Consider the following 14,797-nt stretch of genomic DNA (forward strand, 5'->3'; position numbering starts at 1 on the left):
TCTATACTGCTGAGTACTATTTAGCATATCTTTTAGTAGGTGCATTGTCTGCTCCAAAATTATTACATTCTAAATAACGTTTTTAGGAAAAAAATGAAGCGGGTGAACTCCCTTAGTTGCACTGGAAAAGGGGGTGGCAGCATAAACAGTGATGTGGCTGATCTCTCCATTCTCAAGCAGTTCCTGACTTAGAAGCTTCCTCTTCATTTCCTTTTCTTTCTTTCTTTCCTTTCTCTTCTCTTTTCTCATATTGTTGATTTGAAGAATCTCTCTGATACGAGTCCCTGCCTGCACAGAATGAACTGAGAAATTTTCAAGTCTAAAAATAAACCATACGTGGTATTTTTATCCTAGTTTCTAAATAGTTCCATGCTCTGATGCAAGAGATTATTCTCCAAATATACACATCATTGGTGTTTTTACTGCTAATTCATCTCATTTACTCAGTGGTAAATGACAGTGGTTTTGCATGCTTTCCTAAGAGAGTATAAAATTGTTCTGTGGAGTGTCAACTTTCTTTGATGAGCACGTTGCATTATGAGTAATGAACAGATGTGCTGTTCATATACGTTGTGTATAACAGCTGACCTGAGGATGGGCTGGATTTTATTCTAAGTACTTCATTATGTACTGCCAGTCATATTTGAAAGAACAGTATTAGAGCCAGGTCCTCTGACTGTGTGTCTTACGGATCCTGCTTAGTGAATTATGAATAAAATGGGAACTCTCTAAAGCAGTATAAACACTGGGAGGGAAGACTTGGCTGCACAGACAAGAATTTGTGGTTACTTTGGTACCTAAGGGTCTCCAGCACTCAGTGCTGTAAGCAGCTGAGGGAGGAAGGGAGAAAGACATACTCTGAACCGTGTTTTGTCACATGTGAAATCATGCAGTATAACTGTGGTTAACTCTATTTGTGGGTTTTTGTGTGTGTGGTGGGAGGGTTGCTTTGTTTTGTTTGTTTTCAAGTGCCTACTCCTGCAACACTTTACTTGATTTGAAGGGAGTTCCTGATCTTTTGGGAAGTTCACTGAGGTACCCTGAGAGGCTAACAGAAATAAGAGTGAGCCAAGTATAGGGAGAAGCAGAAAAGTTTAAAAAAAAAAAAAAAAAAAAAAAAAAAAAAGCAAACAAAAATGGAAATAGAACAATTCATGGTCTAGAAGTGCAGTAGGTACAGAGCTGTAGTGCAGTCTTATTCTCTGCGCAGAACTCTTGATTACAGCAGGAAGATGAATGTTGGACTGAGGCCAGACTGCCAGTGTGAATTGAAATGATTGGGAGATAGCATGAATTAATGTTGGACGTAGCACCATAAGCCTTTTAAATCTCGTGTTCCTTTTGCACGGACGTGCTATTAAATTGTTGTGTGTGGGGGTATTTTCTGCTACTGTATGTATAGATAAGCAACAGTGATGCGTATTTCTCCTACACGTGATTGTAAAACAGAACAAATCTGTACGGTAGCATACCTTACAGATCCTTTTGTATGCTGTAATGTTCTTAGTACAGTACTACTGGAAATAATGACATGTACATATTCTCTCTTTGTTCTACCAATAATAGTATCCCTTATGAATATAAAGAAGCAGAGGGAATGTAGTATCTTTTAAATAAAATTTCTCTTTGAATACTATGAAAACATAAAGCTGGATGAAGTGAGTAATAGTATTCATCTGCAAATACATAGTTTTTTTTTTTTTTTTTTTTGCTTTTGGAACACATAAAACTTGTGAATTGGATTGCGTGTAGTTATGTAATCCCTAGCAATTAAAATGGATTTGAAAAAGGTTTGAGAAAGGTCTTCTGCTTGTCCTGTTATCTGTGCTATTTTTGATTCCTCTGCAAGGCCCCTTGTCCCTTCAGGCAGTTGACAGTTCTTTCCAGTTGAGTATCATCAGCAAGCTTGCTAAAGTTGCACTGAATTCTTGCATTCAGATCATTCATAAAAATGTTGAACAGAACCTGCTGTAGGATCGAGCCTTGGGGAACGTGTCAGAAATTGCAAGGAAGGTAAAAAGCTAGATTTCAAAAAGCTAGACTTAAAAAAGGAATGGAAAAATATGTCCAGGTCCTACCAATACAGAGCGACATAACATTTTTGAGGGAATCTAGTGACTGAATTTTGCAAAATGATTGTACCTGGCATTAAAATGTGACTGAAGTAGGAAGGTCTCTAGATGTTTCTAATCAGAAGAAATCATATGTACGATCTCTCTCCTTTTATGGCATTATACATGTCCTTGTGACTAAATGATGGTAGGGGCTTGATCTCTGCCTTCGATATACTCGTGTCAAATTGCAGAAAAATCTGTATTTTGGTATTGGAAGTAAATTACAGAATGTCTTTAAATAGCACACCAGAGCATCACATTTTTGGACTGGTCTTACGATGATACCAGTTTGTGTCTTAGTGGAACGTCGGCTTGAATGTGACGGGGAGAAACAGCAAGAAGCAACACTCGTCCTCCCATCAGTGGAAATAGCCTTGGAACACGTAATATCTTTCATTATATACCAATTGCAGAATTGGAAGCATTGTGATTTTTCAAAAATTGGTTGTCTGTAGCTGTCATTTTTGTGTTTCACAGTACTTCTGTCAAGGCCATTAAGTCCTTTAATATTTAATTGGTTGATCCGTAAGTCTCCCTTTTGCAGTTGTATGTCACCCTACTGTAATGAATGAGATGAAGGGTATGAGCACTAATTGATGAAGGCAGTAGAGACAGAGGTAATATGAATAATCTGGCTTCTGCCACGAGAGATCTGAAGGGGAACAGCCTGTAGGTTTGTTTGGACTATGTGAAAAGAGTGGACCTGGGAAGGACAAATGTGCCTAACCCACTTGTGCACCATTCGTTTGTCTCCGTGTGCCAACACCTTAAGGCGAGCAGCTGGAGTGAGTGCTGCTCTTCTTTCATTCTTACTGCAAGTCCCAAGTCCTTCTTTTGTTTACCTTGCACTAAGGAGAAGTGCTTGCACATTTTATCGAAGACGGTGCTGTTGTAGCTGTACTACCAGATATAGCCAGGCTGCATTTTCATGGTATCAGTCCCACTGTAGATTTTTTCGATGGGAAAGGAATATCTGGTTTGTACACTGCAGGTGTTGCAGGCTGGGGGGTAGAGGGAGCAAAGATCTGGCACCTTTAGCAGCAGTGTCAAAATGCTATTTTAGGTCTCATCTACAAGTACACGATGTTGTCCTATTCATGAAGTAGGACCTCCTCTTCTGTACGTACAGGATTAGGGGTAAATGTTAAATTGGCTTAGTTGGCAAGAGCCTGCGGCTGCTGGGCAGTGGGAATCGCTCTCTGATTTGCTTGGGTGAACGCATTAAGAGGACAGAGATGTGATCAGCTTCTCGATCTTTCTCAGAGGCTCAATCTGCGTTCGTTTTTGCACTTCCCAGCCACCTTGACAACCCGCAAACGAACAAAACTAACAGAGAACAAAAGCCCAAAGGAAAAAATAAAATAAAAATAAAAAAAAGAAACAACAACAACCGGAAACCAAAGCCAGCAGCATCGCTTTGGGCACGGAGATTTTCGCTGCGTTATTCAGCGCTGGAACATGAATCACCGTCATTAACGCGCCGATCCAGAGCCGCCGCCGGGCCGGGCGCAGTGCGGGGCGCGGCCGCGAGGGGCCGACGGCGGGCCGGGAGCGGTGCGATGGAGCGGCCGCGGCCCCACGGCTGCCCCCGGCGGCGCGCAGGCTCGGCGGGCGGCGCCTCCGCGGAGCAACAGGGCTCGAGGCGGCGGCAGCGCAGCGAACGGCCGCGCGGCTTCCGCGGTTGCAGGCTGCCGCGTGGCAAATCGGGCAGTGGGAGCCTGATCGCAGAGAGCTGCTTTTTCCTCGGGTGGTTTTCCTTTTATTGTTGTTATTTTTTTTTGGTGTGTCATTTTTATGGTTTTTGTAAGCGTTAACGAAAAACCGCACAACAAGTGAACGATGCAGGCAGCTGCTGCTGTTTGGATGTGACGGGGAGAAACAGCAAGAAGCAACACTCGTCCTCCCATCAGTGGAAATAGGCTTGGTACACGGATTACTTAACGTTGATTTACAAATCTACAGCAGGAGCTGGGCTCGGGAAGCCTAGTGATCACACTCACCCATTCATTCCTTTTCTCTCACACACACGAACACGCTCACCTCCCCCTTTTTTTTTTTTTTTTTTTTCCCTTTTGGAACAAGGCTGTTGCTTATTGCCTTTTTGCAAATGCCTGGGTGAGAAGCTGCGGTTGGGCAGAGTGCCCCCAGCTTCTGCTGCCTCCTTGACTCGTTCTTGGCGCTCTTGTTGCACAGTGAAGGCAGGGAGAAAAATAACTCGTCAACCTGTGGTGCCGACTGACCTACCCACCTGCAGGCGTGGGTCAGTTGGCGCAGCCCCCTGCTCAGGACTGCTGTCACCACATCCTTACGCTGGCAAGAACAGCACTGCTATTTCTCTGCCTATGAACAGTAAGTATAACAGCAATCCTAAGACCCTTTTTGCATGTCGTATAAGTATGATTTTAAAAATAGCAGTCATTATTTGTCTGTATTCACCTTATTTCATGTATTAATAGATACAGCTGTAGCTGAGGCTTCTGTTTCAAAGGGGTGTGCGTATGTGAATTCTTGTATGTATTTGCATGTAGATGTTGCTTCAGTGCACCTGCAGTAGTTTGACACGCCGTATCATGGTGTTTCCACTTGAGAGAGCACTGTACCTGCCCGTCTCCAAATTAAATTCAGTAAGATGTTTGTTACGGTTGAAAATTCAACTAAAACGTAGCACTCTTAAATCCGGTGTTTTTAGAAATAATACGAAAAGCTCTTTGTGTAGATGCATTTCTTATAATACTTCATGTAGCTATATGTAGGTGTACCTATTACGTATGCACTCAAAGATCTGAATGCATCGGGTGTTGCAGTATTTTATTGGTGTTTATGTGTGTTGGTGTTTGAGAAGCATGCATGTGTTTGTGTATGGATGCAAGTGCTTGTATGGGTGGGGATTTTGTATCTCTGTCTATATATATATTTGACATACCCACCCACATCCTTATGAACAGAGTCGTTCACATTCTCTGTGCATGTGATGTGGGTGTGTGTGTAATGTAGAAGTGTGAATAGTGTGGGAAGGGGAAGCTTAGAATATCGTGGTAATAGATGACACAGTTTCATTTGATCAGTGTGACCTTTTAGGAAAACAATCCAATCTTTTCCCTTTTTGTTTTGTTTATTTTTGTGTGTTTGTGCATGTGCCTCAGGTTAAGTGCTTCTTCTGCATGACCATAACCAAAGGGTGACCCATCCACTCCCTTATGTCCTATGGGGACCTCAGAACCAATTTCTCAGTCTTCATCTCCTCCTCCTCCTCTTACCACTGCTGCTGACGCCCTGGGTGCTGCTCCCAGGTTTGAAACGTTGTTGACAGGCTGAAGAAAGGATTTGCAAAGACCTCCTCACTGTGTAAGGAGAGTGATGGCTGGAATTAGTTTCAACGCCCCAAACAATGGTATTAAACAATAATAAGATTGCTAGGCCAAAGCATTACCAGGAACAAATTATGAGGAAAGAGACTATTTGCATTTGGTTGCAATGATGAACTAAAATCATTTATGGAGAGCAGGTACCCTTTGTTTTGCATGTTTTTGTCTTCACAAATGTAGTCACGAATCTGATCAGATCAGTGGTAGATATGGGAAATAAATGAAAATAAAAGGGCCTAGTGGATGAAAGAATAAAGCCTCTGCTGTTCCTTGGTCTAGTTCGAGAGTTTCATCTTTTCTTATTAGCAAAACAATAGGTGTTGTTTTTTTGTTGTTTTTTTTCCCCCCAAAACGTTTTAGACAGTAAGAAAATGCAAATCTGTGGCTTCCCAAAAGATAGATTCAGTGTTGCAATTATGTTGCCCCGCTCTGTGTCCAGTGCACTGTCCTCCAATGCAAATAGCTTTAAACTTTCTATAGTGAAAGTCAAGGTTGCACCGTAAATAAAACAAAAGCTTTTGCTCTAAACGACAAAAAAAGCTATTGCAAAATGGAGGTTGCAATGGTGAGTGCAGATAGCTCTGGGTGCAACAGCCATATGCCCTATGGATACGCGGTCCAAGCCCGGGCCCGAGAGAGAGAGCGGCTGGCACAATCAAGAGCCGCAGCAGCTGCAGCCGTAGCAGCAGCAACTGCAGCAGTAGAAGGGGGGGCAACAGGTGGAGGTGGACCGTATCACCACTATCACCAGGAACAGAGTCGAGGTGCTTCTTCCTCACACGGCGGGAATGCATCACGCAGCAGCCTGCCCAACTGCCACAGTGGTAAGAGATGGAAGAAAGGGAAAAAGAGGAGCCACCACTTGGGAAGCAGGGAGTGTGGAGCATCCTTCCCCTGTTCTGAGCTGCTTCCTCTCAGTGGTTCTGAAGAGAGAATACTTAAGGACGTGAGTGAGGAGGAAGAGGAGGATGAAGATGAGGATGAAGACGATGAGGAAGAAGGAAAACTCTACTACAGTGCCGACTATGGGGAGGATGAGTTTTCATACTCAGACCAGCCACCTGATGATGGTGGAGGCCCTGGGGGTTACAGCTCTGTTCGCTACAGTGAGTACGAGTGTTGTGAGCGTGTGGTGATCAATGTGTCAGGACTGCGGTTTGAGACACAACTGAAGACGTTGGCTCAGTTCCCGGAGACGTTGTTGGGTGATCCAGCGAAGCGAGGCAGATACTTTGACCCTCTCAGAAACGAATACTTCTTTGATAGGAACCGGCCCAGCTTTGATGCCATACTGTACTACTACCAGAGTGGTGGTCGGCTGAAGAGGCCAGTCAATGTACCCTTTGACATCTTCAGTGAGGAGGTGAAATTCTACCAACTCGGGGAGGAAGCCATGCTCAAGTTTAGGGAAGATGAAGGGTTTGTCAAAGAGGAAGAGGACAAAGTTTTGCCAGAGAATGAGTTCAAGAGGCAGGTCTGGCTATTGTTCGAGTACCCAGAGAGCTCCAGTCCAGCCAGAGGCATTGCCATTGTCTCCGTGTTAGTCATCTTGATCTCCATCGTCATCTTTTGTCTGGAGACTTTGCCGGAGTTCAGAGATGACAAAGAATTCATAATGTCCCTGAGCTCAGGGAAGGGTCTTTCCAATGAGTCGCTTCACTTGGACGCTGGGGAGCACACCATCTTCAATGACCCTTTTTTCATTGTAGAGACAGTATGCATTATTTGGTTCTCCTTTGAGTTTACAGTGCGCTGCTTTGCATGTCCGAGCAAAGCACACTTCCTCAAGAACATCATGAACATCATAGACATTGTCTCCATCTTGCCTTATTTCATTACTCTGGGCACTGACTTGGCGCAGGAGCAGGGCAGTAATGGTCAACAGGCCATGTCTTTTGCCATCCTGAGGATCATCCGTCTGGTCAGAGTGTTTCGCATCTTCAAGCTTTCCAGGCACTCCAAGGGTTTGCAGATCCTGGGTCACACACTCAGAGCAAGCATGAGGGAACTGGGCCTCCTCATTTTTTTCCTTTTTATTGGAGTAATTTTGTTTTCCAGTGCTGTTTACTTCGCGGAAGCTGATGAGCCTGCCACCCATTTTCAGAGCATCCCAGATGCTTTTTGGTGGGCTGTGGTGACCATGACTACAGTTGGTTATGGGGACATGAAACCCATAACTGTGGGTGGGAAAATAGTTGGGTCCCTGTGTGCCATCGCGGGAGTGTTAACCATTGCTTTACCAGTGCCAGTGATTGTCTCCAATTTTAACTATTTCTACCACAGAGAGACTGAGAATGAAGAACAAACGCAGCTGATGCAAAATGCAGTCAGTTGCCCTTACCTCCCAACAAATTTACTGAAGAAATTTAGAAGCTCATCATCTTCATCCACAGAGGATAAATCGGAGTATTTGGAGATGGAAGAAGGAGTTAAAGAATCTCTTTGTGTAAAGGAGAAAAAAAGTCAGGACACGGGGAATAGCAGTGAGTCAGAGAAGAAAAACTGTGTAAATTCAAATTCTGTGGAAACCGATGTGTAATTTCCAAATATATTTATTTTATGTTTCCAAATATATTTATGCATTAAAGAGTGCAGTGGAAATAATGAAATATGCAAATGAGTCCGCAGCATACAGTAGTATGCCATTTAATGGTTAAATACAAATAAAAAAAAACATTGTTAAACTTGTATAACATATCAAGTAAGTGATAGAACTTGAGGAAGGGGTTGCTAGATCTGATATAATTTCAGACTGTATTTTTTTTTTTTTTTTTAGAATGCGAGTGTTTTGCACACGAGGCTGAAAAATTTATTAAAACCAAGTCAGTTTTAAAGTGAGTGCATGAACTGTTGACATCACTAATAACAGCTCTGTGGTAAAAGTTGGCATTCAGAGGTATTTACTATGTAAGAAGCAATGAACTTTGGAAGTCATTTATCTATTTATCAGTGCTTTAATAGCAGCTACCATAAATCATTGGATACCATAGTCTTGTTTTTCAAATGGTAAATTTATTGTATAAAGGTATTCTACAGAAGATAGATCTAATTTTTTTTTTTTTTCTTGGAATCTATAATGCTTGTTTTTAACTGGAAACTTACTTTGAGAAGGCTGCTGAACCTCCAGAAATGATTTATTTTTATAACTCTCTTTGGAGGCATTGCAGCATTTGTTGTCTAATAACAAAAGAAATGAAATAAGAGAATTGTTTAGCCTGGTCTGACTGCAAAGGCAAAATGACTGGAATGCTTTTTTGCACTACTTTATATGCTGGAGTTATATTGAAAGAGACTTCATACTGTGAATGTTTACTAATGTAATAGTTCAATGACAATCATTGGAAGAGTGAATTCTGCATCATATTTTATTGCCTTTTTTTTTTGTTGTTCTGTTTTGTTTTGTTTCATTTTGTTTTTCCTTTATGTGATGCTGATGGCAAAACAGCTTACATTACATCAATTCCATACTCTTTTAATTATGGCTATCTGTGATCTGGAAAAGGATTGTGAAGTAAAATTTTATAATCAAAACTATTGGAAATCAGTGTTTTCTAGTGATGCTCTCAAGTAATATGAACTTAATGTATATATTTCTTCCAGGTTAATTTAACATTGAGAGTTAATGTTTAATACATGCACTTTGTCAGTATTGAAGTAATTCAATGTATAGGGAGAAGAGGTAAAAGTAATAAGATACTCAGTCGTTACAGTACTAACAATTCAAAATTACTAACAGTTAACATGTTATTGGTGCTACATTTTTTCCCTTAGTTACAGCTTCCAAGTTGGAAGCAAAAATTTAGAATCCAAAACAGGCGTTTTGGGATTCAAAATGATTGTGTTGGGTCCAATGTAGTCCTTGGGAAAACATTCCATGATTTCTTTTCACTGATTCTTAGACCAGCTGTATCTTTGTGTCAGAAATTTCCACTGCCCTTTCTAGGAGATTAAGGTAGATAGAGATTACCTGACTTACAGCACATTCCAGACACCAGAATTAAATAGGTAGGATATTCTGGCATTTAATACAAATAATAGATGCAGAACAGGTGTTTTTTCAGACTCAAAATTACCTAGGGGGGTAATTGGAGCTGTTTTTGGGAAGGCACTGTGGAACATTCCAAATTATAGAACTTGAACCAACTTGGCATATGCACTTTAAGGACGTTGTGAGAGAAAAGATTGCTTACAAACACTACTGAGTTACAGCAGTTTTCTGATATTCATTTAAAGCTGAGGAGGGAGTTTGCTGGAGAGAACTAGTTAGTGACTTATGGTTCTGGTGCTGAAAAGCAAAAATAAAACCTGTTGGTATTGGGTAGCCGTGATGGTATGCATTATCAAATAGGCATTGTTTGCTGTGTGCAGCATCCCGTGATACAGAACAGAGCCACAGCTAAAGGATTTTACTTAATGATTGATTTTTGGCCTTCGTGGATTTTTTGTGAATCATATTTTGGAAAACTTTATCTGCTAGTCTTCTATTGCACTGCAGAAATCATAGCAAAACCAAAAAAAAAAAAAAAAAAGAAAAAAATAAAGGGCTCAGAAAAGACTGCATTGTACTGAGCCCTGATGTAAAACTTGCATGTGAATGTCCAATTTGTAATTTTAAATTGTAGAGAAGGCTTCACTCTATTTCTGATGTGAGGCGTTAAACAAGGCTCCTTTCTAATATGATAATATGAATTTCAATCATGTTTTCAATCAAACACTTCAGTCATGTTATGCATAGGTGTTTGTCAGAATTAAATATTGCATTTATTTCATGGCTCACCTGGGTAAATGAACTAAATGCTTTTTTCCTATGAGGGCAATATCAGCGACAAGGGTGAGCATTCTGTAAAGTCCAGCAAACGTCTGTGAGTGAGAGCGTTTCTTCAACAGCTTTAACTGTTAAAAAGGTAAAGAACAGAAGGGTTCAATGGTATGCTAGTTTGCTAGTGGTTCTGTGTAGTATAATACCAGAGAAGGACCATAGCAAGAATGTAGAAATAAAGGAAATAATAACTAGGCAAATAAAGAACTTAGAAAAAGTAATTAGTATGTATTTGTGGCATTGACGAGCTGAAAGGAAAGATGGTTAGTAAGAGGGGGATTTTTTTGTATGTCTAATAGGAATAAGAAAGAAAGCTTTTTGAATAACTCCTAGAATATGTTCACTCAGAGGAGGTGGAGCTCAGCATGAGGTATCTGCGTAAGTCCTTACCCAGCTTCTCCAGCAAGTCGTGCAGGTATTGTGCTACCAATACACAATCTTATAATTTAAAACAAGCATGGTGTGGTCTACATTGTGCTATGATTGTAGCAATACCTTAATCTCTGAAAGAAAATTCTTGCTGGAGGACATTTTAGCAGAGCAGCATTCTGGGTGTGTCAGCACTGCATACTGCGGTACTGTGGAGACCAGTCCTAATAACAGTGGAGCCTGCTCTGCCTCCTGCAATGTATAAGCCTCTGTGCTTGTAACTGTCATTATAAATAAGAGCTAGCATTGCCTACTATTAGATTGTGCTATCAGTTTGGCAGACCATTCTGAATCACAGAAAGGACTGTGCATTTCAGAATGGAAGCAAATGCCTTCACTTGGGCCGGCTTTTAGTTTTGATTATTCATCTGTTCATTAGTCCGCGTGCTTAAAACGCAGATTGAAAAAGCCAAAGTCCTGCCCCTACCATGCTAAAACCCAAAGATCCCAAGTGCTTAGCAAGAAACCAAAACTTCCCTTGAGTATCACTTAGATGGAAATCTGTGCCAGAGAAACCCTGTACTTGAGGGCTTGAGGGTTTCTGCTCCAGAATGCAATTCCTCCTTGCCCGAGTTTTTACAGTGATACTGGATACCAACAACTATCAGAAAAATAATTTTGTAATCACTTGGGCATTTTGCATTTTAAATTATAGTGGTGAAATGCATTCCTGATGTAACTGACGTGAATGGAGTTACACTAGGGAACATTTTAGTTCTGATAATGTAGTTCAAATGATTTCACATTGACATACATTTTAGCTAAAAATAATGCAAAATGAGATTCTGATATTTTATGCTCACTTGCAGTGGTGAAAAAACTTGGAGGAGGCTCCATTGGAGTTCATGAAATCACAGCAGCATCCAATCAGATTTCTGATACTGATAATTATCTACTGGCCCTTAATTAAAAAAAAATAAATATGTATGTACATAAATCTTTTTATAGCAGTCTTAAGTGCCAAGGCGAGGCTCTGAAGGAGTGTTTTGCCAGCTGAAGTATTAAATGAAAGGCATGATGTCAGAGAGAGGTTTTTTTTTTGTTCCCTTTATTACAGTGATCAAGTTTTCTGATACTGCATTGTTTACTTGAAAACTTCAACCTAGCTACTGAAATTTGTAATGAAACTAGTGTTCTGTCATCCTGCTAGGGAGTTTTTTTAATAGTCTGGCTAAGCTTTCTCAGATTGATTCTTCAAGAGGCCAATTCTGTTTGATGGAGAGTGTAGCTTTTGGGTTTTTATATTTGAAAGAGATTCTTCTGCTCACATAAATTTGTTGTGCACAGCCTGTTTCTGTGGCATCTGTGCAGTGTGGAATCGTTTTGAGAGGGAATGCTACCTTGATTGCATCTAACTCATGACAATGGAGTTCTTGGTGTCTAGAGATACTAACGGGTGTTATGAACTTCTTATGATATTGAGATTTGAATGTGTTATCAAACAGCAAAACTATTCAAGGAGCTTTAGAGCAGGAAAATGATTATTTATTTATTTATTTATTTTGCATAATATTAGTATTCAAAGAACTTGGATCAGGTTATAATATTGAATAAATGATTACTGTCTTGTACCTCCTGATGTGAAAAGTTCCTGTCAAGTGTGTTGTTAGGTGATGAAAGTCACTTGACTTAGGCTATGGGAAATCATTGTTAAGCTGCCCGAGAATATGAAATACTAACTTTTCATATTTGGATAAATGTAGGTTAAATGCACTGTGGAGATACAGCAAAAAATGTTAGAAAGCCAATTCTATGCCTAAGTAATTAATGAAAATGTGTCTTTCTGGTGACACTAAACTCCTAAAACTAATTCTGAGCATACGTGACTTTTAGCATAAGCTTTCCAGAGGTAATTGATAGTCCTCAAATTAAATGTGAACTATTCATGGTGCTTGAGATTATGTAACTAGCTTCTTCTAGGTATTTCTTATCAATTCTTTATTACGTCTACTGTCATGTTGTCCAGTTATAAATACGGGCCTGTTTTTTGTTTTTTTTTTTAATTAATTGGCATGAGAATAACAAATATAAGCAAGGTTACATATATATATATATATATATGTATGTATGTACATATATAATATCCAACATATAAATTAATTTTTTTAATTATCATAAAACAAACCTAAGTGACAGCATGTAACATTTTTAGTCATTGGAGAGGGTTGGCCTTTTCCTGTTGCTATAACTTAATGACGAAGTGTTTCTGATTTTGTAGGGAATAAGTCTTTAATCTGGTGGCTTACTGTATTTGTGCACCTCTGTTGGAAAAAAAAGGCTTGTAGAAAAGTTGGCAATTTTTTTGAAATGTATTTTCTTTCATTTCCACAGAGATCATCTAATGTGGAAAAAACTGTTGACGTTAATGCTGGGTTAAAAGTGCATAAATATTTTGTACTTGGCAACCAGGTACAAACATGAACCATTACATATTGCTACCATGCTTTCTGTGTGTTCAGAGCTCTGATGACATTAATTCTGAAAGAAAAGTCATTAAACCCTTATGTTCTGAAATGGTTGAATTTCTATTCTTAATCCTTTTCTGTAGAATTATAATGTTTCTTGAGACCTTTTTCTGTAACAGGTCCTCTGGAAAATAAATACGTAAGGGTAAAAGAAGGAAAGAAGAGAAATCTTAAATTACATGTCAAAAACTGTAACATAATCTATTAGAGGGAAAGGCGGTAAGTAAAATCTTCATTTTGTTATATATTCACTTATGCCTGTGTGGTATTGCCATCGAAAACAAATTAGCAATTGGGTTAAAACTGCAATTGCAAGAGAGGTATTTCATGCATTATATCTGTTAAAGGTACTTTGTGATCTCAGGAGCAGCAGCTGCATCTCTGATGGAGGATCAGTGTTTATTGGTGCAGCTTTATAATGAATTCAGAACGTCATTCATTTTGCAGCTGGGAAGGTACTTGTTGTACCAGTGGGGGATGGGGCTGGAGAGCTTACTGTCAAGTTTTTAGTCCATGTGGTAAGTGTGTGTTTCTACTATTGTTATCTTTTCTGAGTGCCAAATGGTTTTTAAATCATTTGCTCTGAAATGCTGTGTAACTGGCATCTGGAACCTGGTCTAGTACCAGAGCAGGAGGTTGGTGGCCCTGTCTGTGGCAAAGGTGTTGGAAATTGATGATTTTTGGGGTTCCTTCCGACCCAAATCATTCTGTGTAATTCATTCAGACAGGGGGGCCCTAAAACCTTCAGCCTGCTATTTCATATGTGACACAGGGTTTCAAGTACACATTCACAAGGTGTAATTTTAGACCCCTGACTTCCATTCATTTCATTAGGAATTCAGTTACAAAATGAATTTTGGACCAACTGATTTACCTAGGATCAAAATGAAACGTAAGGTGAAGCAGGTTTCCAAAGGGTTACAGTGGTTTGCTAAGGACTGTAGAAAGCGGCAGCACGTATTCAAGATGGATGTAGTCTTTTGGTCTTGTTAGAATGTTCCTGGGCTGTTTGTGTTGAGGTTGGGAAAAAGGAAGGGTAGATTCAGTAACATAGGTCAAAAGACTCTTTAACTGCATATATTTTTTTCTGTTCTTAGCATTAACAGGCTAAGGAATTGTTTTATTTTATTTTATTTTGATTTAGTAGAAAAAAAGATTATTTTAGTAGAAGAACATAAATTTAATCTGAATTTCTCATCAAGGATATGAACATTTTTGAGATAAAGAAGGCAAGGTAATAATAGCTTTTCTGTTAAGTCTTTCTTGAATATGAGCTGCAGCTGCAGATATGTGATGAAAAATATGTCTTGGTCACAGGTAGGAGATAGAAAAGATTTTTTTTTATTGCATGTTTAAATGGCATCATCGTATTTCTTTGTGATAGAATAGAAAACAGAAATAGAAAATTCAGATTCTTGCTATAGTAGTTTTTATCTTACTGTATTGGAACTGTTGAGTCATGGCCTGAACCACTGATTGATCACCTGGGGAAAGAGCTGGGTCAGCCCTGGGAGCACAGGTGATGGCAATTCAGCTGTGTGACCAGAAGGGGTGGAGTCTGGCTGCTCCTTTCTTAGCCTCCATTTAAGGGCTGACTGCCCCTGG

The 14,797-nt window shown here is 39.9% G+C and overlaps 1 protein-coding gene across 2 annotated transcripts; it reads left to right on the forward strand.

Moving 5' to 3' along the window:
- The first annotated feature begins 1,138 nt into the window (after positions 1-1,138).
- Positions 1,139-9,010, forward strand: KCNA4 (potassium voltage-gated channel subfamily A member 4). Of its 2 annotated transcripts, none has more exons than XM_003206085.4 (2): positions 1,139-4,463; positions 5,258-9,010. In XM_003206085.4, exon 2 carries the CDS (start codon positions 6,030-6,032, stop codon positions 8,016-8,018), a length of 1,989 nt encoding a protein of 662 aa, XP_003206133.2. In that variant the 5' UTR covers positions 1,139-4,463; positions 5,258-6,029; the 3' UTR covers positions 8,019-9,010. The 2 variants fall into 2 exon arrangements, with proteins under 2 accessions (XP_003206133.2, XP_085080007.1); XM_085223881.1 differs by lacking the exon at positions 1,139-4,463 and adding an exon at positions 4,500-4,738.
- Positions 9,011-14,797: the final 5,787 nt, after the last annotated feature.

This window comes from Meleagris gallopavo, chromosome 5 (assembly GCF_905368555.1).
Source record: "Meleagris gallopavo chromosome 5, MGAL_WU_HG_1.1, whole genome shotgun sequence".
NCBI classification, from domain to species: domain Eukaryota; kingdom Metazoa; phylum Chordata; class Aves; order Galliformes; family Phasianidae; genus Meleagris; species Meleagris gallopavo.